Consider the following 26,052-nt stretch of genomic DNA (forward strand, 5'->3'; position numbering starts at 1 on the left):
ATGTGACTGAGAAGGGAATGGGGTGCACAGTGGGTTCTGGGTGTTCGTGGGAGAAGTAGAGTGTGGGGTGTCCATGGAAGAAAGTGGAGTGTGGGGTGGCTGTGGGGTAGTGGGGTGCATAGAGGGACTTGGGGTATCCGTGGGGGAAGTGGAGGGTGGGTGGCCATGGGGTAGTGGGGTGCACAGTAGAATTGCAGTGTCCATGGGAAAGTGGAGTGTGGGGTAGCCGTGGGGAAGTGGAGTGTGGGTAGCCTTGGGGCAGTGGGGTGCACAGTGGGAACTGGGGTGCCCGTGAGGGAAGGGAGTGTGAGCTGCACAGTGGGAATTGGGGTGTCCGTGGGGGAAGCAGAGTGTGGGGTGCACAGTGGGAATTGGGGTGTCTGTGGGGGAAGCGGAGTGTGTGGTATAGTGGGAATTGAGTGTCCGTAGGGAAATGGGTGTGACGTGTACAGTGGAATTGGGTGTCCATGGGGGAAGTGGTGTGTGCGGTGGCCGTGGGGTTGTGGGGTGCACAATGGGACATGGCGGGGTGGGGTCGGCTGCATGTGGGGTGTTTGCTTTATTTTGTATCCAGCTGATGGCGGGTTTCTCCCCTCCTGGTCTGAATTTCCCTTCTCCTGACTTCCTGCCCCACACCCCGGGTCCCTGCGTCTCACTGCCGCACGGCTCTGTGTGGGCCCCTGTCTCTGTGTCCCCGTGTCACTGTGGCTCCTGAACCCCACCCTCCTGGTCGCCCGTGCCCTGCAGTGGACGGCAGGTGGCAGGCCTGGGCATCGTGGGGCAGCTGTAGCGTCACATGTGGGGCCGGCAGCCAGCGACGGGAGCGTGTCTGCTCCGGGCCCTTCTTCGGGGGAGCAGCCTGCCAGGGCCCCCATGATGAGTACCGGCAGTGCGGCACCCAGCGGTGTCCCGGTGAGGCCCCTTCCGCCTGGGCTGGGCTCTGGGGAGGACTGGCAGTGGTCAGGCTGGCTTGGTCTCGGTTGTCACCCGCATGGTGTATGGGGGGGGCTTCCATCCTGTCCTCACAGTGATGCCCACTCCAGGCACCCTGCGGGTCTGCGCCTTCCAGAGCCAGCTGCTGGCTCTCAGTGCCCCTTCCTGAACCCCTGTGCTGCACCCTTTGGCAGAGCCCCATGAGATCTGTGATGAGGACAACTTTGGTGCCGTGATCTGGAAGGAGACCCCAGCGGGAGAGGTGGCTGCCGTCCGGTGTCCCCGCAACGCCACAGGTGAGGGCTGGAGAGCACGTGGTATGTGGGGCTCCCATCCTGTCCTCATGGTGAAGCCAACGCTGAGCCCAGACACAGAGCCCAGACGGCCTGCATGTGCTGGCGCGGGGCAGTGGGGCAGCAAGCCCGGGGCACCGGGCGGGAGCTCTGCAGCCGCGGTTCTGAGCACTCACTCACTAGGGGCTGGCCCCGTGCTCAGCCCTCACGCAAGATGTCCATGGAGCCTCAGCAGCCCAAGAAGTCGCCACCACTTACAGCTGGGAAACTGAGGCACAGGGAAGTGAATGCCTGTGCCCTGGGCCTGCAGGGGCAAGAAGAGGAGGGCTCTGTTGGATGCCAGCCCTAAGCAGGGAGTGCCTGGGGGGCATGGGGAAAGCAGGCGGGCTCCTGAGGAAGGGGCTCCTGCATTAGGGGCGGGCTCATGGGGAAGGGGCTGGCTGTCCTGGGGCGGCCTTCTTCGCCCCTCCTGTTAATAGGGGTGCAGGTGTTTCATGTCTGACAGGCCGCAGGCAGGGAGGTTGGGAGCCCAGGCTCAAACTCTGGCTCTGCCCTGTGTGACATTCAGAAGTGGACTCAACCTCCCTGAGCCTCAGCGTTCTCATCTGCGGGATGAGGGCCGCCGGGGTTCCTCTGCTCGGAGCCGCGGTGGGGAGGCGTGGGGTCGGCGACGGGGACCACGTGTTGCCAGCTGAGGCTGCCGCTCGGCCCTCGCTCTCCCAATGACAGAACAGGGAGTGTTCTTGGTAGCAGATTGCAAATGCTGAGAGACAGAGTGCCCCGCCCGTGTGCACGTGGCACGGTGGCGCGCCCCCCAGGCCTTCGTCCCGCGTGTGCGGCTGGGTCTCCTGGTGCTGCTCGTTTTTGGCCTCCTCTGAACCGGGTTCTGCATCCAGGCCCACGACTCTCATCTGGTGTCGGGGCCTCGACGGTTCCCGGTAGCTGTTGACGCCCTGTGTACGCTCAGCTGTCCCCGTTCTCTGATGTCCTGGGAGTGAGCTCTGCGTCACGGGGTGTGCCGTGTTTAAGGCTGTTGTCGCTTCAATGCCCGAGGCACCCCAAGGCTGCCCCTGTGTCTCCGGGCCAGGCCGAGGCCCCTGTAGCCTGTGCATGCAGCCAGGCAAGGGGCCGGGGTTCCTGCTCTCTCCAGGACTCCAGGTTGGTTAGAAGGGGCTCCGAAGCAGTCCATGGCTGAACCCCGAAGCCCCCACTTGGCCGAGAGCACCACCTCCACGCAGTGGGGTCCCTGAAGGCTTAGCTCCCGCCAGGTCCTGAGTCCATGGGGCAAGTAGCGGCTCAAAATGTGTGAAAAGCACGAGGTCCCTGCACGGGCTCAGCTCTTGGCATGAGGCCATGGGCAAGTCCCTGCTTCTGGGGGCCAGAGGGTCCATCCAGAGGGTCTGCTGCCAGGGCCGAGGGTGGGACTCCTGGGCCAGTCAGTGGGTGTCCACCTGAGAAGGGGGGGTCTCCCCAGGACTCATCCTGCGACGCTGTGAGCTGGACGAGGAAGGCATCGCCTACTGGGAGCCCCCCACCTATATCCGATGTGTGTCCATCGACTACAGAAACATCCAGATGATGGTGAGGCCCAGTGCCAGGGGTCCCCAGTCCCTCTCCAGCCACCCCGGGCACATGGGCTGGGACCCTGCAGAGGGCCCTAGGTGTGGGAGGTCCTGGGTGGCTGCCTGGACATGTCCCACAGAGACGAAGGCACATGCCCACTGCGTCTTCCCCAGACCCGGGAGCACCTGGCCAAGGCCCAGCGGGGGCTGCCGGGGGAAGGGGTCTCGGAGGTCATCCAGACGCTGGTGGAGATCTCCCAGGATGGGACCAGCTACAGCGGAGACCTGCTGTCCACCATCGACGTCCTGAGGAACATGACAGAGATTTTCCGGAGGGCATACTACAGCCCCACCCCTGGGGACGTACAGGTGGGCTCCCCGAGGGCGGTCCTGGAAGAGGGTGTCAGGAAGGTGTCTGGAGAGCCCTCCTGGACCCCAGAGTCGGGTCCCCAACCCTGGCCACAGCCCAGGCCTTAGCCCGTGCCGTAGGCTGAACCCTGACCTCATCTCACATCACACACTGACTAGGGTCAGAGCTCAGTGGTCACACACTGAACCCTGACCCGGGTCACACTGAACACTGACCCTGGTCACATGCTGAGCCCTAACCCTGGTCACACTGAACGCTGACCCAGGTCACATATGGAGCCCTGACCCTGGTCACATGCTGAGCCCTAACCCTGGTCACACTGAACCCTGACCCGGGTCACATATGGAGCCCTGACCCTGGTCACATGCTGAGCCCTAACCCTGGTCACACTGAACCCTGACCCGGGTCACATATGGAGCCCTGACCCTGGTCACATGCTGAGCCCTGACCCTGGTCATACGCTGAGCCCTGACCCTGGTCACACACTGAGCCCTGACCCTGGTCATATGCTGAGCCCTGATCCTGGTCACACACTGAGCCCTGACCCTGGTCACACTGAGCCCTGACCCTGGTCACACACTGAACCCTGACCCTGATCACACTGAACCCTGACCCTGGTCACAGGCTGAGCCCTGACCCTGGTCACACACTGAACCCTGAGCCTGGTCACAGGCTGAGCCCTGACCCTGTTCACACACTGAATCCTGAGCCTGGTCACTGAGCTGTGATTGTCACGGGCCCTTCTTTCTCCTCTTTTCAGAACTTTGTCCAGATCCTTAGCAACCTGCTGGCGGAGGAGAACCGGGAAAAGTGGGAGGAGGCCCAGCTGGTAGGACCTGGGGCCCCCACGGTCAGCAGCCTCAGGAGGGGTGCAGGCAGCTGGCGGTTCCTGGTCTCCAGCCAGCCTGGGGTGGGGCCCCGCTGGGTGCTCTGGGTTCACATCCCAGGATGGCCTCTTGCTGGTGCTGGCGGTGTTGAGGAAGCTCAGCGTTCCCAGTCCACTTCCTCGTTTGTCTAAGGACAGTTCATTTCATGGGGCTCAGCGAGGAGGTTCTGGAAAAAGCTGAGCACATGGGCATGCCGAGGCGGCTGGGACATGGAGCCTTCCTCATGGCAGGGAGCGGGCAGTGCTCACTGCCCCAGGCTGACCTCCAGCCGGCCGCCACTCCTGTCCCCGGGCAGGACCCAGCATGGGGGCTGTGGGTATCTAGAGGCCCCTCCCCAGCCTGAGCCCCCCATGGGCAGGGCACAGCAGGCCCTCTGGGCATCTGTGTTCTCATCCCCAAAGTGGGTCCTCAGAGGTCACCAGCCCTGGTTCCTCAAAATGTTAGGGAATGGCCGATCAGAAAAGGAGGAACGGGGAGGGGAAGGGGGCAGGGGCCGAGGGGCGGCGCGGCCGGTCTCAGCTCACCGAGCTCTGGCTTCCTCCCTGGGCTGCTCACCCCCTGCCCCCCAGGCGGGCCCCAACGCGAAGGAGCTGTTCCGGCTGGTGGAGGACTTCGTGGACGTCATTGGCTTCCGCATGAAGGACTTGAGGGACGCGTACCAGGTGACAGACAACCTGGGTAAGCCTGCCCGCCCTCTGCCACCCCCACGCCTGGCTCTGCAGCGTCCACATCTGTGGAGAGGGGGTGACCGGGCAGCCCCGGCGGGCCCTCCCGGCCGACTTCTCAGATGGGTGGTTTTCAGTCTCCTGAGGGGCGACGACGTGGCCTGGGCGGGGACCGGACCTGGGAGCTCCGTTCCCCAGCCAGTGCCTCACGGGAGCCCACTGGGGTGGGCTCTCCCTGCCTGTCACCCCGGGCCCTCCCTGTGGCGCGCTCCAGGTCGGGCTGCGTGTCTCCGCCTCAGCAGGGCCGTGGCGGGGCGCCTAGTCCCCACCCAGCTCTGTGGTGTCAGTAGAGTAAGTTTCGTCGTTTCTAAAATGAGATGAACGGTGCCCACCTCATGGGGAGGTAGAGACTGATGAGGCGAGTGCGCGCCTGAACCTCAGGTGAAAGGTGACTGTCGTTACCAATGTGCACAGGAATTCCATTTAATGACTGTCACCACAGTGCCCTCAAATACCTCTCAGAAGCCACATTTCCTAAACTTTCTCCGCCTTAATCAGAGACTCCCTTGAAGTGGAGGACCCAGGAGTGGGTGCTGACCCCAGCTGTGATCCACAGAACACCAAGGAGGGAGAGTGTCACCTCCCCTGTGAGGATGCTTAACCTCTAGTGATATGACCAGGATCGGCTGAGCTGTGGCAGCACACACACCCTGGGGCGTTGTCCAGTGCGTACACTCATGCCCTTGTGGCAGCAGGCACAGAGCTGCCCTGGGCTGGATAAACATCCCCGTGTTTCCTAAGCTGGGGGTCCTCAGTCCTGGCACTGCCTTCTGCCCTCAGAGCTCAGGATTCCGGAGGTCAGAGCTGGGTGCGCCTCTGAGGCTGGTGGGGCCAGCCCTTCTCTCACAGGTGGGAAAACTCAGGCCCAGGTGCTGTGGAAGGTCAGCAGTGGGTGGCGTCTGCGTGGCTCCAGGCTGGCTGGCCTTGGGTCCTGGCCCAGCATCACCCCTCTAGGGTGCCCCCCTTCCTTCCCTGGCCTCATATTCTGGGTGAGATACAAGAGGCCCGGAGAGGGGAGGGTGTGTGTGGCTGCATGGGGAGTGGGTGTAGGATGGGGCTCTCAGCCCTGCTGGCCACGACACAATTGGTGGCCAGCTCCCGCAGCACCCGGCACGGCCTGGGGCCTCAGAGTGGCCCGCACACACTTCAAACCCTGGGCACCGCGGTGACCCTCCATGCTCCATAGCCCTGTCTCATAGCGTTTCCCAGGGCTGTCACTGAGGGGTAATCCATAAAGATGACAGGTTCTGCAGGCCAGGAAGTCCAAGGTCACAGCTCCAGCTCCCAGTGAGCGCTCATCCTGCCACAGCTCAGTGCGGTGGAGGCAGCGCGTGAGACACAGCTCTTCCCATAAAGCCACAAAAGCCATCCTGGGGGCCCACACTCATGACCTCCCAAAGGCCCCACCCCCAAGTACCGTTAACAGATGAATTTGGGGATTCAGTTTCCAGCACATGAACTTTCACAGGACACATTCGAGCTGCGGCCTGCCCCAGACGCCCTGTGGGTCCGTACAGGCCAGTCACGCGCTCCCAGGACCCTGCTGCTCTGCCCAGGCCCCACCCCTACACCCCTTCCTCACTGGGAGTCAGGCACCAGAAGCCAGCGAGACTGGCTTCCCATCGCGCCTCTTTATACGAACCAGATGAAATAAATAAGCCCTCCCGAGCGGCGAGCCGTGGGCCACAGTGACATCGAGGCTGCGTGTAGACAGACTTCGAAGGCCTGACCTCTGATCCCTCCAGCCAGCCTGAAACCCAGAGATCTGCCATGGCCGGGGTTGGTGACCCAGTGGCTTCACCAGTGGAAATAACCGTTTCAGTATTAATCTGGTCAGAAGCCGCCCGGCACTCCTGAGGCGCCCCCTCCCCAGGCCTAAAACAGACACAGTCCGAGGACATTTAAACAAAGCAGCCCTCGCTTCCCTGCGGCCAGGCCTGTGCGCGGCGGCATTCACACGTGGCTGCCGGAAACAGAGCTGCCGGACTATTGCGCTTCACCAAGTCCCACTGCACCACGTCCAACACAGGTGGACATGTCTGCTGTGACGTCCCTGGGAGGCTAACTAGCACTAACCTTTGACGTTAAAGACTGAAGTCAGGCGCGGTGGCTCCTGCCTGTAATCCCAGCAATTTAGGAGGCCGAGGCAGGAGGATCGCTTGAGCTCAGGAGTTTGAGACCAGCCTGGGCAGCACAGTGAGAACCTGTCTCTGCAATTTTCCTTTCGATTAGCCAGGCATGGTGGTAAGCCTGTAGCCCCTGCAACTAGGGAAACTGAGGCGGGAGGATCACTTGAGCCCAGGAGGTCGAGGCTGCAGTGAGCCACGGTCGCAGCACTGCACTCCCACCTGGGTGACAGGCTGCCTCTTTAACAAGAAAAAAGAAGACAAAGTTCTGATTTTTCCACGGTGAAATGTCTCAACTAGAAGCCTCAACATGACTTACTGCGATTATTTCAATAATTCTGCCACTTTTCATCCTGTTCCAATGAAAGATTTCGAAACTTGCCCCTTACCTGGGCACACCTGCCACAGCCCACACTGGCGCTCGTGGCCAGCTCTCCGCCGCCCCTCAGTGACCCTGTGTCCCGCCTCCCACCCCTTCGCATGCTCCAGCGTGTCTGCTGGGAAGCTGTGCTAGCGGATGGGGGCAGACGCTGGGGCATGGATGGGTGGCCGGCACATTTCCTTTGTCTGGGTTCTCTGCTGGTCCCTCCTGCGCCGCCCCCCACTCCGCACCAAGTGCCCGCCCAGTCCATATGCCCTCTGCCCTCCATTGGGGCTGCCAGTGACATCCGCAGCGCAAGCCCCTGTGCTCGGCCCTCCACGTCCCCGCTGCATTTGACCCTACTGATGCTCCTGCCGCCGCCCGCCCTGCCCCATCTTGGGCTGCCTTCTTGAGGCTCCAGTGGGACCTTCGAGGGCTGAGGCCATGGCCCCAGGGCCACGTTCCCACCAGAGCGGGGGGTCCCTGCCGACAGTGGCTTCCACCCCAGTGGCACTTCCTCAAACTGTCTATCCGGTTGCCCCCAAACCTGCTGCCTCATCCCCATGACCCTCCACCCTGAGCTCAGGGCCCTTCCGCACCCCCAACGCCTTCCTTCCCAGAGTGGGTGGGAACGCTGGGTCTCTCTTCCATGGCGGCCTGTGCAGCCCTTTGCTGTCTGAGTCCTGAGGCAGGGCCGCCCCTGCTTGCCTTCTACAGAGGGAGGGGAGGTGGGATCAGCTCACAGAACCGGTGGGCAGCTGGGCTCCCCTGTCCTGGGAGGGAGTGGGGGTGCAGAGGCGGTGCCTGGCCCCTGCGGATTCCTCCACGGACATAGGACAGACCCCAGACTCTGCCTTGATCACCTGTGAGCCATGGAGGGTGAGAGGGGCAGGCCCCCTGCCCATCACCGAGGCTCCAGCTCAGCAGGACCAGGCCCGGCCCGGCCCCTGCCTTGTGTTCCTTGCTGTCCCTGCTCCTGGACCTCACTGGGGTCTGGGGACAAGGCTCACCCCAGGAGTGCGGAGCCTGCATAGGGCCCGGGGAGCAGGGAATTAGGGTCTGTACTCTGGGCGCTGGGGCAGATGGCCCCCACATGCCTCCCTCTGAGCCATGGGCACCCTGTGGCATCACCCTGCACTGCCAGCCTGCACCCCACTCCTGCCGCTGAGGCCCCGCCACATTGGTGACTTTCCTTCCCTCCCTCTCTCTCTCACCCCTTTGCCCCTCTGCCCGCAGTCCTCAGCATCCATAAGCTCCCAGCCAGCGGAGCCACTGACATCAGCTTCCCCATGAAGGGCTGGCGGGCCACGGGCGACTGGGCCAAGGTGCCAGAGGACAGGGTCACTGTGTCCAAGAGCGTCTTCTCCACGGGGCTGGCAGGTGAGGGGCCCTGGAAATGGGGTAGGGGCCTTCATGGGAGATGTGGGTCCCAGAGTCAGACGGTCGCCACCCTTCTGGAGTCCAGCTGCTGCCTCAGAGTCGGGCGGTTCCCCAGGGGGTCCCCTTTTCCAGGAAGCCCTCCTTGCCCTCTCTGAGGCCAGGGCCTTCGGCTCAACCCTGAGGCCCAGGCAGAGGAGTCAGCATGACCTACCTCAATTCGGGGAGGGACGGGGAGTCACAGGGCCAGGACCCTGTTCCTAGGAAGAGAGCCGTGTCCTGCCTGCCTGCAGCTCTCAGGATGCCCCAGGGAACGGCCTGGTCTCCCTCTTCCCACCTGGGATTCAAGCTGTCCCCCCAGCTCCCTGGCTGCAGCGCTGTGTTCTTGGGTGGGGTGGGCCTCGCCATCCCCCTGGACATGACCTTGAGGATGGATGGCAGAGGCAGCGACAGTGGAGCCAGGCCAGGCTGCCATGCCTCGCCCTGGCTGTGGGGACGGCAGGCCGGGGGTGACAGTGCACTTTCTTCCAGAGGCCGATGAAGCGTCCGTGTTTGTGGTGGGCACCGTGCTCTACCGGAACCTGGGCAGCTTCCTGGCACTGCAGAGGTGGGCAGTGCAGGGCAGGTGGGGTAGGCAAGACCACGGCCCAGGAGGTGAAGGGGGAGGCCAGGGGTCCTGGGGGAGTGTGGACGATGGGCTGGGTGGGGAGGGTGGCGAGGCATGCAGGGACCCTCCAGGGCACCTAGGGAAGGGCCGGGAGGAGCCTGGGTGAGGAGGCCTCCCCTGAGGCCTGCTGCCCTGGCTTTTGCAGGAACACCACCGTCCTGAACTCCAAAGTGATCTCCGTGACTGTGAAGCCGCCGCCTCGTTCCCTGCGCACACCCTTGGAGATTGAGTTTGCCCACATGTACAATGTGAGTGCCGTCCGCGTGCACACTCTGGTGCCTGCAGAAACGCGTGTGCACAGACCGTGTCCCAGCCCTCAGCCCCTGAGCCTCCGGGGCCTCCTCAGAACAGCTCTAACCTTCGAGAGCTGCTTTTACCCCTGAATTGCAGGGGGGAAACAGGCTCAGAGGTGCGTGACTTGCCCAGGGTCACACAGCAGGTTGACCTGGTGCTGAAACTCCGTCTGTGCCTGGATCCCCACCTGGGCTACAGCCGCTCCACCCTCCAGCCCCACTGGTCTGGTTGTTCCCCTTCTGAGAAAGGGAGCCTGTCCCACGCCGCCTGGCCCCCTAACGCCTGGCCACCGAGAAGCTGGGGGTGCAAGTACGCCCTCTGCCGGCACCGCCAGGGTGGACGCCAGACCTCGCCTGCAGGGGCCCGGGATTTCAGCAGGACAGCATCCTCCCTAAACTCCCCAGCAGGGAGCCCAGGCCGTCAGGTCACCGCTGCTGTGTGGCCCCAGCCAGGTCCCAGCTCTGCTAGTTGCAGCTCTCCAGAGCTCTTCATCGGGCCCCGGGGAGGAGGGGCTGAGAGCCAGGGCCCCCAGGGCATGTGTTGCCTGGGTTACCACACCAGGACCGGGCAGTGCCAGGTCTTCAGGCCAGGGCTGTAGGAAGCCATGGGGGAACCCAGCCCCGTCCTTTCCAGCTGTGTGACCTTGGGAGAGCTGTTCAATCTCTCTGTGCCATGGTTCTCTCCCTCATCAAGTGGGAGCAGGAGGGCTGGGTGAGGACTGAGTCTCACAGCTCTCGGAGCAGGCCGCCGCTGAGAACCACTCTCAGGAGCACTGGCCCCTCGCTGCTATCACAGACCCATCTTGGCAGTGCCGGCGCCCGGCATGCCTGGCAAGGCTGTGTCCCAGGAACACTAGCAGGACGCCAGAACAGTGCAGGGTGCTTACGGAGGCCACTGGTGCCCGGCTGCCCCCTGCTCACTTCCCATCACCCTGCTTCATACCGGGAGAGGGACTTCAGCCACTCGGCCCAGCCCGGCCACGGGACCTGGGCTCTGGGAGGGGCCAGGAGCTACCCAAGGCCACATGGGTGGTGGGGGCTTGAGCCAAGCCCAGGTGACCTTAGGCCACTGCCATCTCCACCCTTGACTCAGTTTCCCCTCGCAAAACGCAGTCTGTTAAGGGACGCTCACAGGCAGCACACCTGGCGGCATACCTGTGTCTGGGTCCCACGGTGACCCGAGGGTCGGGGCTGGTTTGGGCGGTCAGGGCCCTGACTCCTCTCCCGCCTCTCCCAGGGCACCACCAACCAGACCTGCATCCTGTGGGATGAGACGGATGTGTAAGTTCACTTGGGGGTCAGGGGTGGGGCTCGTGGGAGGCTGACCCAGTGGGGGAGGGGCGCAAGTTTTAGGTTGCGACTGCCAAGCCCCTAGCTGTCTGTGTACCCGCATGGGACTCCCTGTCACCACCTGTCACTCACTGTCTGGCTCTGGAGCCCACCAGGCCGCCTCCCACCCCCTCCCAGGGATGTCCACAGTTCAAGGAGGAGCAGGCATGGAGGTCCAACCCCAGGCCCGGTGATGGGCAGGCGGCCTGGCCTGACCCCACCCCAGCCCCATGCCCACCGCAGGGGGAAATCCTGGTATTCGGGTCTGCAGGTGGGTGCCAAGCGCTGAGAGGCTGCGGGAGCCGCCATGGCAGACCAGGACAGCCTGGGGTGGAGCTGGAACTTCAGGCTCATGGGATGGGGGCGTGGCCTGGGGTCTTCACTGGCCATGTGTCCTGCGCCAGTTCCCGGCCAAGCACTTGTCGGGTGCCGGCTGACCAAGGAGCTGCGGGCAGATGAAGCAGGTTCCATGCCCCACGTGAGGTTGTGTATGGAGCAGTCAGGCCGTGCGGTGCCATGTCAGAGCCCTGGCAGGTGTGCCGGAGTGGGGCCATCCTCCCGAACCGCGAGGCAGAGGCAGCAATGAGAACCCCACCCAGTCAGAGGAAGAGTCTGTGTAAAGGCCCGGCAGTGCCGGCGCCCGTGGCTGAGCTAGGCCAGAACATGGGAGATGGATGGGGCAATGGCAGCCGGGTTCTGACATGCGGCTCCAGCCTGAGGGACGGCAGTGCGTTGGGGAGGGTGTGGTCAGGGAGCTGGGTGTCTGGGACTCACCTCCATCTCCTCCAAGGGTGCTCCTCTGGCTCCCTCAGCCCCGGTCCCCTCAGGCCTCCCTATACCTGGCTGAGTATGTGTGGCCAGCGTGGCCACCAGGGTGCCAGTGGCATGGGCCATGGTCCCTTCTGTGGTGGTTAGTGCAGTGACAAGTGTGTGTCCTGGGAGCAAGGGAAGGCTCTGCCAGGGGCTGGCATTGGAGAACAAGGCTGTCTGGCAGGGAGAGGGAGGCAGACGGCTCAGGGGGAGGCAGCCAGAGCAAGGGCAGGGAGGCTGAGGGCACATGGAGTAGGGAGCTGGCCAGAAGGAGCGGGCAGAGGCAGTCGGGCGCAGGGGGGGCCAAGGCAGGGGGAGGACAGTTAGTGGGGCCTGGGTGTCATGACCCTCCCCCCACCACCCATCCACCCACTCCTTCCCCCACCTGTTCTTTATACCCTTGCCCACCACCCATCAGCCATGCACCCACTGCTCATCCTCCCACTCCTCTGTTCGCCTGTTCTTTAATCAGTCTGCCACTGCCCGCTGCCCACCCCTTCCTCCAGAGGTCACTGCCCTCTGACAGGTCCCAGCCCTCAGCCTCCTCTCCCCAGTGAGGAGGCGCGGGGAACAGGGACAGACGGAGCAGCGTTGTGATGGTGGGCCATGCATGGGCTGGCAAGGGAGGTTGGCAGGGGCTGGGGGCAGATGAGGAGGGGCCTTTGCACGCCTCGCAGGGGAGGGGAGCTTCAGGCAGGGGCCTGGCCAGCTCGGCTCTGCACATGGATATCTAGAGACGAGCATCGCAGGGGAAGGAGCAGCAGTGCGCAGGCCTCAAGGTGGGATGGCAGGGTCACGCCGGGCCTCCTGCCTTCTCTGCATCCCACAGAGAGGCCTCTGCTGTCTTTCCTGCCTGGGTCTGGGGTTGGCAGCTGGGCTGGGGAGAGCTGAGTGGCCTGCAGCCCTGGGAACCCAGCTCTCTAGCTCTTGTAAGGGTGGAAAAAGAAAATGCAAGAAAAAAGCCCCCGTTGGCTTTGCATTTTCAGGGGTTGGAAGTGCAGGGCTGCAGGTGCTTCCATCTCACCCGCTGAAGCCACAGCCCTGCCGCCAGCACAGGCCCACAGTGCAGAAACCCTCCCTTCGGGCTGTTCGCCGGCTGCTGCAGCTCTGTTGGGGGCAGGGGGCAGCGCCCTGGTCCACTCAGCCAGCCGCTGCTGGTGGTCTTCGGGGGCCTTCCCTCTCTACCAACGTAAATGCCAAAGTGACCAGCGTCCTCGCGTGGACGGCTCCACCCACGCTTAGTCCCCAGGTTGTCTGAAGCCTGCGTAGTCAATTGCTTTTCTTTTTTGTTGTTTTTGTGCTGTAAGTTCCGGGGTGCATGTGCAGATGCTGCAGGATTGTTACACAGGTGCGCACATGCCATGAGGTTTGCTGTCTCCATCCCCCTGTCACCTACATCAGGCATTTCTCCCAGTGTTATCCCTCCCCAACCTCCCCACCCTCTGCTGTGCCTCCCCTGGCCCGCCACCCGCCGACAGACCCCAGGGTGTGATGCTCCCCTTCCTGTGCCCATGTGCTCTCATTGTTCAGCACCCGCCTGTGAGTGAGAACATGCGGTGAGGAAAGCATCCCCTTTGTCCTTCAGGGCAGCAGGCTGTGAGGGGACTGACCAGGGAGCCGGGACACGGACACTGCCCTGGGGGCGCAGGCTGTGGCTAAGGAGGACGTGCTGTGTGGCCTTGGGCAGACCTTGCCCTGGGAGCCTTGGCTCCCCGACCGTGTGGCCAGCGTCTGCCTGCTTTTAGGCAGAGGCAGCAGGATGGTGGTCAAGTCCTCAGGGTGCTTGTCCACATGGCCTCCATCGGCCCTAAAAGTCACAGGTATGGGGAATGCCCAGGACCATCCAGTCATGCCAGGCACTCCACTCACCCCGTCTCCAGCTGCATGCGCTGAGTGCTGAAGTCTTGGTGCCTGGGGTCAGGGCTTCGGGACAGGACGGGAGGTGGCGCTGGTGTGGCCTGAGCAGTGCCTGGCAGCACTGTGCCGAGTTGCCTCTTGGGTCCTTGATTCTACCCAGACCCTGCCCCAGGACCTGCGGCCCGTGCAGAGCTGAGACCCTGAGACGCCTGCAGTCCCCCCTGAAAGCATAGCGCAGTGATTGAGGCTGTCCGCTCTGGAACTGGGCAGTGTGGAGCCCTGGTGGACGGGCCATGGCTGGCAGGGAGGGATTGGAGCTGACCTCGGTCCCTGTGAACTGTCTCAGAGGAGCTGAGTTTCCCAGCTGACTTGAAGTGGAGACCATGGGCAGGGACCCAGGTCTCTTCCCACCAGGGCACCAGGGGGTCGGGTCCAGGCTGGTGTGGGCCTGTGTCCTTGTGTACTTGGATAAGAAAGAGTCCTATGCATCTGGGGAGGGGTTCTGTGTGTGGGGAATGCAGTGGTTTGTAGGGGGAGGGGAGTTACAGCCATCAGTCACCATCAGCTGAAAAGCAGGGAACTCTTAGAGCCATAATGATTGTTCATAACTGAACTGTGATTCTAGTCACATATAGAGCCCAGATCTCAAACTCAAACCAAGGTTTTACTCTGGTGACACACTGAATTCTAATCCTACTCACTCACTGAGCCCTGATCCTGGTCACAGTCCAAGCCCTGATCCTAGTCACGTACTAAGCCCTCATCCTGGTCACAGCCTGAGCCTTGGTCCAATTCTTATATTGAGCCCAGATCCTAGTCACACATAGTCCCGACTGTAGTCATACACTGAGCCCTGATCCTGGTCACAGGCTGAGCCCTGATCCTAGCCACATACTAAGCCCTGATCCTGGTCACAGCCTGAGCCTTGGTCCAGTTCTTATATTGAGCCCAGCTCCTAGTCACACATAGTCCTGACTGTAGTCATACACTGAGCCCTGATCCTGGTCACAGGCTGAGCCCTGATCCTAGCCACATACTAAGCCCTGATCCTGGTCACAGCCTGAGCCTTGGTCCAGTTCTTATATTGAGCCCAGCTCCTAGTCACACATAGTCCTGACTGTAGTCATACACTGAGCCCTGCTCTGGTGTCTTAGCTGGAATGACTTGGTGTGTGTCACATGCTTGTAGGGCCGCCTCCTCTTCCAGCCACATACAGCAATTGGCCATGTGACCCGCTCAGCCTAGAAAGACACACAGGCTTCCACTGCAGCGCAGATCACCTGCCTGCCTGGCCCGGGTTGTGCACACACACTTGTACCCATAGCTCAACACCCACACCCAAGACATCTGCTCCTGCTCTGTCAACCCTGAGCCCTAGGAGCACCTGGTGTCCCTGCACCCCAGCAACCAGATCTGTAACCAAACCCCACCCTCGCAGGCCCAGACACCCTGGGTCACCTCATCCTGAATGATGGCCTGGCAGCATGACTCAGGGGCTCCTGCTCCCCCACACCCCCGCACCAGCCTGGCTTGTGGCTGTGAGGGCCTGGGGCCTGGAGATCCTAGGGAGGAAAATGGGGAACAGGGTGGGGGGCTTGCAGAGTTTTCAAATGTTCCAAGCCTTAGACACTGCCCCTACCGTAGTCTACCCCCACATATTCCTCTGCCACATGTGTCTCTGCTAGAGTGGGGGGGGGTGGGGGACAGTGGCAGCTATGTCAAAGCCATGTCTGTACCCCTAGAATTGAATGCTGACCCAGTGCTGATCAACAGTGGCTCACGAGCAAAGCAGTGATTACGTGGCTAGATGCAGAAATGGATATGCGAGGGGGCTCTTGATAGGCAGTGTGGACAAGCGGGGGTGTGGGTAATCTGTGGGAGCCGGCTGTTTCCCAGAGAGATGCACCAGGAGTGCAGTTGTGGGTTGCTGGGTGAGGGGGAGGCAGCGGAAGAACAGTCGTATGGCTGGGCGAGCGTTCAGTGTTGGATGGTGCGTGAGAGGGCGGGTGGCTGGACTGTGGGTGAGAGCATGCGTGGAAGGCCAGAGACGGGTGGAAGGATGGGTGACTGAGAGAAGAAACAAGATGGGAGGTGGCTAGAGGGATCGAGAATCCGTTTCCCAGAGCCGCCCTAACCCACTGCCAAGATCACCACAAACCGGGTAGTTTAAAACAACAGAAGTCTATTCTCTCCCAGTTCTGGAAGCCAGCATTTTGAAATCCAAGTGTTAGCAGGGCCGTGCTCCTTCCGAAGACTCTGGAAAGATGTCTTCCTTGCCTCTCCAGCTTCTGGTGGCTGCAGGCAGTCCTTGGCGTTCCTTGGCTTGTGGTGATGTCATTCCAGTCTCTGCTGCTGCCTTTTCCTGGCCTTCTATTTTCTGTGTCTCTGTCCTTGCCTCTTCTTATAAGGACACCGATCATGGATCTGTGGCCCACCCTAAACCCAGCGTGGTATCAGTCAAGATCTCTAACTCAATTACATCTTCAAAAACCATACTGTATTTCCAAATAAAATCACATTCATAGGTTCTGGGGTTTAGGACTTGGACATATATTGGGGAGAAGTGGGTGATGGATGGATGGATGAGCAGATAGGTGGGTGTATGAATGCATGAGTGGGTGGGTGGGTGGATAGGTGGATGGATGGATCGGTGGGTAGGTGGATGGGTGAGTGAGTGGATGGATGGATCGGTGGGTAGGTGGATGGGTGGGTGAGTGGGTGGATGGATAGGTGGGTAGGTGGATGGGCGGATGAGTAGGTGGATGGATAGGTGGGTGGGTGGATGGGCGGGTGGGTGGATGGGCGGGTGAGTGGATGGATGGATGGGTGGATGGGATGGATGGATGGGCAGGTGAGTGGATGGATGGATAGGTGGGTGGGTGGGTGGCTGGCTAGATGTGTAGATAGGTGGATGAGTGAATAGGTGAACGGGCAGATGGGCAGGTGAGTGTGTGAATGATTGGATGTGTGGCTGGAGGTGTGGATGGGTGGCTGGGTGGCTGGTTGGATGTACAGATGGTAGATGGATGGACGGGTGAATAGGTGGGTGGGTGCATGGATGAATGAATGGATGTGTGGATGGAGGTATGGATGGATGAGTGGCTGGCTGGATGTGTAAATTGTAGATGAATAGATGGGTGAATAGGTGAATGTGTGGATGGGTGGGTGGGTGCGTGACTGGCTGTATGGATGGAGGTATGGATGGGTGGGTGTGTGGCTGGATGTGTAGATGGTAGATGGGTGAATGGGTGAATAGGTGGGTGGAGGGTGGATGGGTGTGCGGGTGACTGGATGTGTGGATGGAGGCATGGATGGGTGGGTGCGTGGGTGGCTGGATATATGAGTGGATGAGTGAATGATGGGTGGAGAAAGGATGGGCATTGGGAGTTAGGTTCTGTAGTCCTGAAAGGACAGCTCCCGGGGTGTTTAACACATGAGAAGTTGCAAATATCTTGCAGTCTTTTAAAACTCCCTTAAAACAAGTGTATAACCCAGAGTTTCACCGAGCGTGAACGTCAGAGTTAGCAGGACGTGGACAGATGATATGCACCATCTTCACTTGAAAAGTGGTTCAGTGGAGCCCTGGAGCAGGAACGGTAGTGTCAGGCCCAGCCCTTACCACTTTCCCCTGGCATTTTTGGAGGTTCTGCCAGAAGTCAGCCCATCCTCACGGCTCTAGGAAGGGCAGAGTTCCATGTGCTCCCAGTTCCGTATTGACCATAAAGGTCCTGGGAAGTCCTGCAGGAGGCTCCTGTTCAACTGGGTTGGGAGTGTCCCTACTTTGCGGGCTCCTAGAACCCTTATTCTGCCGGACATGGTCCCCTCCTGGCAGGTGTGTGTGTAAGGAGGACAGACGTGTGACAGGGACATTTGCTGGGCTCCGTTCCTGAAGCTCAGCCCAGGCCAGGCACCACGAGAGCTGCCTTGCTCAGTGGCACACAGGCTTTCTGGGCTTGCACGTCCTTATTCACTGATTTGACCACTGAAGAGACTGAGGCCCAGGGTGCTCACTGGCAGGCCCAGGGCCACCTCGTGGGTTGTTCCCGTCTGGCCTGGGTGGACCTCCAGCCCCACCTCCCGTGGGGCCCCTGCCAGGCTCGGCTGTCCTGGCTGGGGACCCAGACCCTGGCCCCTCCCTGGAGCCCCTGCCCAAGTGAGCATCCTGGTCCCTTTAAGAGCCTCTCCCTCGCCCACCCCTTTCCTGGTTTCCTTGGAGAGGCCAGTGAGGGGGCAGGCCAAGAGTGGGGGGGAAGCGGAAGGAAGACTTGGCAGGGTCCCCGGGTCGCTGTCAGCAGCAGGTTCCCAGCTCAGTCTCTCCCACGCCGGCCGGTTCCCGATGGGGGCAGAGGAGGCTGGGGGAGGGGTGCAGGGGGAGGGGATGCACCCAACACAGAGGCCTCTTTGGTGGCCTGGGAAGAGCCTCAGTATCTGCACCATGACGGAGGAGGGAGGAGGCAGGAGGGAGAAGGGAGGATGTGCCTCCCCCGACTTGGGTGGGGGCTGGGCATGGGGAAGGGGTGGGCTGCCACTCTCAGAGGTGAGCCCACCCTGCTTAGCTTCTGCCCCTGCAGCAGCCCTGGGCCCTGCACAGTCCCTTCCCGAGTGCCCCCTTTCTAAAGGTCCTCTTGCTTGGTCCTTGGGTGGGGGCAGCAGGGGCTGGCAGAGGCCTGCACGGGCCTGTTCTTTCTGGGCTCAGGGTCTCGCCAGTGCAGGGGCTCATGGCAGTTTTCAGAGCTGGAGGGAATGGACCAGGTCTTGAGGTCACAGCCGTGGGCAAGCCCCCATGGCCTGAACTTGGAGTGGGCCAGCCTCCTCCTAGTTCAGGACAGACCCTTGGGCCCACCCAAGGTCTCCACAGCTTGGGGTGGACCCACATCTTCTGCCTAGCCCAGGGGCCTCTCAGCTGAGCTTCCCCGGGCCCGCTTACTCCCACAGGGTCTGCTCTGGAACTCTGGGATGCCCGTCTGTTCCTGCCCTGTGCCCTCTTCCCCACCTGCTGCAGGCCCCTCCACCCACTGCCTTGTGACCCCACCCTGTCTCTTTCTTTCTGGCAGTGGCCCCCATCTGCAGCGAGTCCGGGGATCTGTGTTTGCCTTCTGTCTGCCCAGGGCAGGCCTGGGTCTCTGCCATGGCTCTGGAGCCACAGCAGCCCTCAGGAGGTGTTTGTTCGGGGAGTCTGAGTGTTGCCCCATTTTAACAGGTCACTCCCTATCCGCCTTCACTGGCTCACACGCTCATTCCTTGAACAGATCGGACCCCAGCAGCAAGGGCTCACTGTCAGGGTGATACACCGCATACCCAACTGGGCCACTGCCAGGGATGCCTGGCCCTGGGAAGTCCGCTGCTCCTGACCCCGTGAGATGTGGGGAGGGGGCCCTCTGAGGAGGGAGGTTTGGAGCCGGGCTACCCAGGACATGGCTGTGAGTTGCCCTGGGTGCCTGCTTGGGCCCCTGTGTCCTGAGGGCTGGGGGTCTGCAGGTCTTACAGTGGGGGTTGGCAGCCAGGGTGGCCCCTCCCTCAAGCACAGAATTCTTGGATCTGGCCACACTGGCTGTGCACACCCAGGTCTCAGCTTCCTGAACTGTGCAATGGGACAGGAGACGCAGGGCCGCTGCAGTGAGAGCCTCTGCCCTCCTCCCGGTCCAGGGCGCTTCCTGGGCAACTGGAGGCCACCAGCCACCAGCGAGAACCCAGGGCTGCTGCACCGCCCTGGCCCGCGCCTTGCCTGCCTACACGGTTCTTTTTCTTCTAGAGAAAGTGCCTGATTCGTGGCCTGTGGCAGCCCCCGTGAGGCATGGCTGGGATGGGTTTCTGCAGTGGAGGAGGGGACCGGTGGGCATAACAGAGCCTCCAGTCCGCTTGCCAGGCCCCTGGGGCCACTGTCTCCCCGGGGGCCATCTCCTTTTCCCTCTTGGAGCTTGGATGTGGCTCCCGGGCCTGCCCCAGCCACAGGCCGCCAGGCCTTTGCCCAGCCCATTCCTGCTGGGCAGTGCCATCCGTCTCCCAGCCACCCCAGCTGTGCCAAGTGGGCTGGGAGTGCCCACTGCAGGCAGCCCAGCACACACACAGGGTAGCTTGGCAGTTGGGAGGGGCAGGGCTGCAGCGCCGGCATGCTCCTCACTGCGGGGTGGCCGTGGGGTGGTTCACCTCCTCCAGCCTTGGCCTCCGTGTCTGTGAGGCGGGCCCACTGTGAGTTAAGGAGTGGGGGTGGGGCTGTGCAGCAGGTGGGCCCTGTCCTACCCCGGAAGTCCAGGATGGCTTCCCAGAGGATGGCAAGCAGGCACTGAACAGAGTGCCATCTTTGGGGGCCGGAGACTTGGGCTGCAGCCACCTGCGTGCTGGGATCCGGGGCCAGCTGTGGGAGTCGACTTCCTAGAGGAAGCGAACTCGTGCCGGCTGTTAAGAGGGAGCTGGAGCCAGGCCCCAGGAGCCCCAGAGGCCCAGAGGCTGCCTCTGTTGGTGGGAGTGGGCTTGGGAGCGGCTGGGGTAGACAGGGCTGCTCAGGCCTCCGGGGCCCCTTGCCTGCGTCCCATGCTGCTTTTTAGAAGCAGACAGGGTGAGTTCTCTGGCCCTGGAGATGATAGAGGTGGAATTGTGGGGGTGGCAGGGGTGTGCAAGGAGAGGGCTGCCACCTCCTGGGTGCCTGCTCAGTGCCAGGCCTTCTGCCAGGAGCTTGGACAAGCCAGACGGGCCCAGACCTTGACCAGAAGCTGGCACTGAGAATGGGGTCACAGCAGGCTTATGGGTTTGGGCCCACGTGGAGTGACCCCTCAATGCCCACCCGGCTCCTTGGCATCTAGATGGCTCCCAGCAGCCATCTCAGCGGGCCCTAGGCCTGATGCGCTGCCTGTGGGGCTGGCTTCTGTGCCTCTCACTGTGCTGCCGGGTCTGAGCCTCCTCGGCACCGACAGGTCTGCCACCAAGGCCCCCAGGGCTTCTCATGTTCCTCACGATGCAAGACGCCAGTCTCATGGCCTCTGCCTGGCATGCTCCGGTTTAGAACAGGCAGGCTGGACATTTGTATTCCGCACCCTCCCCCCTGCCCCGCCGAGCCACTCCTCCACCGTGGGAGCCCCTCTCAGCCATGCCCCATGGGGGTGAGGACAGGTAGAGGGACGGCCGCAGGGGTCCGGGCCGTGGGGATGGGCCTGGGAGGCTGTGAGCCTCCTCTCCTCAGTGCCCGTGTCCCTCCGTCCCTCACCCAGGAGCACAGTGGCTCATCTAGGGCAGCAGGAAAGGCTTCATCAAAGCCCCCCTTCCCAGGCCACTCAGTTACCCTGAGGTCAGGAAGGGAGGTGGCGACTTGACTATTCCCAAGGATGTGGGAAGGCAGGACAGGGGTGGACAAAAGGAAGCGCTTCCCTGTGAGCGGGGACGGCACAGTGGCTGCGAGTATCCATTCTCTTGCCCTTGGTGCAGAGGTGCCTGGAAGCAGGGGGATGGTGGATTGACCTGGAGGTCACCAGAGGTGACTGTAGCTTTGGGAGCTGGGTCGGCAGGGAGATTCCTGGAGGGCAGGGCTGTCAAGCGTGACGGGCAGTGGCGATGGTGTGGCTGCCTGAGTTCAGACTTCACCTGTTGCCAGCAATGGCGGTGGCGGCCGTCTCTCCTGCTAGCCTGGTTTGCTCGCACTGTGCCTTGGACGTGGTGAGCATGGGATAAGCACTTGCTGTGGAATGCTGGTGACTGTTGTTACCAGGCTGGGGTCAGTCCCAGGGACAGTCATGGGGCTGGTTCTGAGGAGGCGAATGGCAGGGCGGGTGATGAGAGCATGGTAACGTGCTCATAGTGGGGGTGATGCTGGTGACCGTGAGTGACCAGTGCTAATTGTGATGACTGCAAAGGGACAGTAGTGGCGACGGTTGTGGTGTCAGTGATGGTAATGAGTGTGTTATTAATGTGGTGGTGATGGTAGTGACGCAGCCATCACTGGTTTTGATGATGACAGTGGTGGTGGTCATGGTGTGGTTTTGATGATGGGGTGGTGGTGATAGTGATGATGGTGGTGGTGGTGATGGTGATGATGGTGGTGGTGATGGTGATGATGGGGTGATGGTGATGATGGTGGTGGTGATCATGATGGGGTGGTGGTAGTGATGATGGGAGTGGTGGTGGTGATGGTTGTGTGGTTTTGATACTGGGGTGGTGGTGATGGTGATGATGGGCTGGTGATGGTGATGATGGCTGGTGGTGGTGATGGTGATGATGGGAGTGGTGGTGGTGATGGTGATGATGGGGTGCTGATGGTTATGATGCAGTGGCGACGGTGATGACGGCTGGTGGCAGTGATGGTGGTGGTGATGATGGGGCAATGATGGTGATGATGGGGTGGGGGTGGTGATGGTTGTGTGAGTTTGATGATGGGCTGGTGATGGTGATTATGGCTGGTGGTGGTGATGATGGCTGGTGGTGGTGATGGTGATGGTGACGGTGATGATGGGGTGATGACGGTGATGATGGGGTGGTGACAGTGATGATGGGGTGGTGATGGTGATGATGGGGTGGTGATGGTGATGGGCTAGTGGTGGTGATGGTGGGCTGGTGATGGTGATGAAGTGGTGGTGGTGGTGATGATGGGGTGGTGGTGATGATGGGATGTTGGTGGTGATGATTGGGTGGTTTTGATGATGGGGTGGTGGTGGTGGTGGTGGTGATGGGGTGGTGGTAGTGATGATGGGGTGGTGGTGGTGATGGTGGTGGTAGTAGTGATGATGGAAGTGGTGGTGGTGATGATGGGGTAGTGGTGGTGATGATGGGGTGGTGATGGTGATGATGGGGGGTGGTGATGATGATGGGGTGGGGGTGGTGATGATAGTAGTGGTGGTAGTGATGATGGTGGTGGTTGGTGGTGATGATGGGGTGGTGGTAGTGATGATGGGAGTGGTGGCAGTGATGGTTGTGTGGTTTTGATGTTGGGATGGTGGTGATGGTGATAATGGGCTGGTGATGGTGATGATGGACTGGTGATGGTGATGATGGCTGGTGGTGGTGATGGTGATGATGGGGTGATGATGGTGATGATGGGGTGGCTGGTGGTGTTGATGGGGTAGTGATGGTAATGATGGGGTGGCTGGTGGTGATGATGGGGTGGTGGTGGTGATGATGGGGTGGTTGGTGGTGATGGTTGTGTTTGACGATGGGGTGGTGATGATGATGGTGTGGTGATGGTGATGATGGGGTGGTTATGGTGATGATGGCTGGTGGTAGTGATGGTGGTGGTGATGGTGATGATGGGGTGATGATGGTGATGATGGGGTGGTGATGGTGATGATGGACTGGTGATGGTGAAGATGGGGTGGTGATGGTGATGATGGGCTGGTGATGGTGATGATGGGGTGGTGATGGTGATGATGGGTTGGTGATGGTAATGATGGCTGGTGGTAGTGATGGTGGTGGTGGTGGTGATGATGGGGTGATGATAGTGATGATGGGGTGGTGATGGTGATGATGGGGTGGTGGTGGTGATGATGGGCTGGTGTTGGTGATGATTTTGTGGTTTTTATGATGGGGTGGTGGTGGTTGTGTGAGTTTGATGATGGGGTGGTGGTGATGATGGGGTGGTGGTGGTGGTGGTGATGGTGATGATGGGGTGGTGGTGGTGATGATGGGCTGGTGTTGGTGATGATTTTGTGGTTTTGATGATGGGGTGGTGGTGGTGATGATTGTGTGGTTTTGATGATGGGGTGGTGTTGGTAGTGATGATGGTGGTGGTGATGGTGATGATGGGGTGGTGGTAGTGATGATGGGGTGGGGGTGGTGATGATGGGCTGGTGGTGGTGATGATAGGGTGGCGGTAGTGATGGTGGTGGTGGTGGTTATGATGGGGTGGTGGTGGTGATGATGGGGTGGTGGTGGTGGTGATGATTGGGTGGTGATGGGGATGATGGGGTGGTTGGTGGTGATGGCTGTGTGAGTTTGATGATGGGGTGGTGATGGTGGGGTGTTGGTGGTGATGATGGGGTGGTGATGGTGATGATGGGGTGTTGGTGGTGATGATGGGGTGGTGGTGATGGTGGTGGTGATGATGATGATGGGGTGGTGATGATGATGTGGTGGTGGTGATGGTGGTGATGGTGGTGATGGTGGTGGTGATGGTGGTGATGGTGGTGGCAATGGTGATGATGGGGTGGTGGTGGTGGTGATGATGGGGTGGTGGTGGTGATTGTGTGGTTTTGATGATGGGGGGTGGTGGTAGTGATGGTGGTGGTGGTGGTAGTGATGATGGTGGTGGTGATGGTGAGGATGGGCTGGTGATGGTGATGATGGGGTGGTGGTAGTGATGATGGGATAGGGGTGGTGACGATTGTGTGGTTTTGATGATGGGGTGGTGGTAGTGATGGTGGTGGTGGTAGTGATGATGGTGGTGATGGTGATGATGGGCTGGTGATGGTGATGATGGGGTGGTGGTAGTGATGATGGGGTGGGGGTGGTGATGATTGTGTGGTTTTGAGGATGGGGTGGTGGTGGTAGTGATGATGGTGGTGGTGATGGTGATGATGGGATGGTGTCGGTGATGATGGGGTGGTGGTGGTGATGGTGGTGGTGATGATGGTGATGCTGATGATGGGGTGGTGGTGGTGATGATGGGGTGGTGGTGGTGATGATGGGCTGGTGGTGATGATGGGGTGGGGGTGGTGATGATTGTGTGGTTTTGATGATGGTGGTGGTGACGGTGATGATGGGATGGTGGTAGTGATGATGGGGTGGGGGTGGTAGCGATGATAGGGGTAGTGATGGTGGTGATAGTGAGATGGTGATGCTGGGGCTGGTGGTAGTGAGGATGGCATTGTTGGTAGCATATGGTGTTGGTGCTGATGGTGGGGATGCTAGTGGTGGTGGTTGTGATGTGGTGGCAGAAAGAGTGGTATTTACGGTGCTGGTGTCATCGATGGTGAAGGCGTGGTAGCAATGGTTGTGTCACTGATGATGATGGAGCAGGAGTTGCTGCTGTTGGCGGTCGTGACAGTATTGCTGATGGCGTGATGCTGGTGATCTTGTCTGGAGGTAATGACTATGGTGTGATGATGGCTGATGGAATTGTTGGTAGTGGTGGTGGGCCAGTGGTCATGATGGTGTTGATAACACAATGGGGTGATGGTGGGGATGGCAGCGGTGGTTCTGGTTGTACTGTAGATGGTGTTGATAGTCATTGGCCTCAGTGGTAGCTCTGAGGGTAGAGGCTGTGGTGACAAGTGGCGGTGGTGGTGGTAGGCCCAGCTCTTAGGTGAATTTGCAGCTTAAGGCCCCCAAGGGAAGCAAGTCCCACCTGTGACACAGTTAAGGAGCCAGAGCCCAGCAGCCGTGCAGACAGCAGCCCCGGTGGGCGAGGAAACAGGGAGAAACAGGAGAGCCAAGGCGGCGCTTCTGAGGTCACGACGGTCTGGGAGGAGATGCAGCTAGGCTGGCTGTAGTCAGGGCAAGGTCTGTGATCTGCCAGAGCCAGGGCAGTGCTCGCGGGGGTGCCCAGTGCCCAGCACAAGGCCTGGCACAGGCCAGACCAGGGAGGCACTTGCTGAGAGAGTGAGGGACTGTGCTGGCCTTTGACCTGCTCACTGGGCACCAATGGCAGGAGCATAAGAGGGTGTGGGTTCTGGGCAGCAGCCCCCACTGGCAAGGGTGGGTGACAGGCCAGGCAGAGCAGGGCTACAGCTGCAGCAGTGGCGGGTCTGCACGAGGGGAGAGGACTCGGGGCAGGCTTCTGAGTGCCAGCCTCCCACTGCGGAGGGGCAGCAGGCTGAGCAGCCCCGCAGGACCCCAGCCCTCCTGGGCCAGGTCACTTCTCTGCCAGGCTGGGCAGCTTGCACTCTGCCCTCTTCAGGAGCCCATTCTGCCTTGCAGACAGCCTGGGGCCTCTCTGCCTCTGCCAAGGTGGGTAAATAGATCAGGAGAAGAGCTGCTGGATGCTGGGGAGGGCTGGGTTTCCAGCCCAAGGGAAGGCCCTTGGCCAGAAGCCCTGCCTCAGTGTGGTGGCACCAGGTGGGAGCCAGGAGACTGGCATCTTGCATCGTAGGGAACACAAGAAGCCCTGGAGGCCCTGGTCACAGACCTGTTGGTGCTGAGGAAGGCTCAGACCGAGCATCTCCAGGAGAAGCCCAGGAGCCAGCCACACAGGCAGGGCGCCAGGCCTGAGCAGGTTCCAGCATCGTCTGGCAGCTGGGTTCAGCAAAACCCAGGTCAAGCAGGTGTTCAAACGCCAGGGTCGGTGGGTCACAGTGACCAGAGTCCCCTCAGGATCCCAGGCATTGCTCCAGGCCCTAAGCTGGGAGGGGCCAGAGCTGATGCAGGCCTGCCCTGGAGATCCTCACAGACCAGAAGCCAGACAGGGCCCGGGCATGGAGCGGGCGTCAAGGAGGCTTCTTGGGGGAGCCCTGGAGGAAGGGGCTGAGTCACAGAGGCCAGGGGACCAACCAGAACCGGGGCCTGGAGGCAACAGAGGGCGTGTGCTTGCCGGGTTTCCCGCCA

The 26,052-nt window shown here is 61.1% G+C and overlaps 1 protein-coding gene across 9 annotated transcripts in view; it reads left to right on the top strand.

The window, feature by feature from the left end:
* Positions 1-26,052, top strand: part of ADGRB1 (adhesion G protein-coupled receptor B1) — a 95,947-nt gene that overhangs the window by 28,162 nt on the left and 41,733 nt on the right. For all 9 annotated transcript variants that reach the window (XM_074387230.1, XM_074387232.1, XM_074387231.1 and 6 more), the window contains exons 8-17: positions 748-912; positions 1,128-1,229; positions 2,701-2,807; positions 2,963-3,157; positions 3,919-3,987; positions 4,615-4,723; positions 8,494-8,637; positions 9,166-9,241; positions 9,447-9,549; positions 10,832-10,875. In XM_074387230.1, coding sequence (XP_074243331.1) covers positions 748-912; positions 1,128-1,229; positions 2,701-2,807; positions 2,963-3,157; positions 3,919-3,987; positions 4,615-4,723; positions 8,494-8,637; positions 9,166-9,241; positions 9,447-9,549; positions 10,832-10,875 — 1,114 coding nt within the window. The remainder of the gene's footprint in view (positions 1-747; positions 913-1,127; positions 1,230-2,700; positions 2,808-2,962; positions 3,158-3,918; positions 3,988-4,614; positions 4,724-8,493; positions 8,638-9,165; positions 9,242-9,446; positions 9,550-10,831; positions 10,876-26,052) is intronic.

The sequence above is a fragment of the Saimiri boliviensis genome, chromosome 15 (assembly GCF_048565385.1).
Source record: "Saimiri boliviensis isolate mSaiBol1 chromosome 15, mSaiBol1.pri, whole genome shotgun sequence".
Lineage (NCBI taxonomy): Eukaryota > Metazoa > Chordata > Mammalia > Primates > Cebidae > Saimiri > Saimiri boliviensis.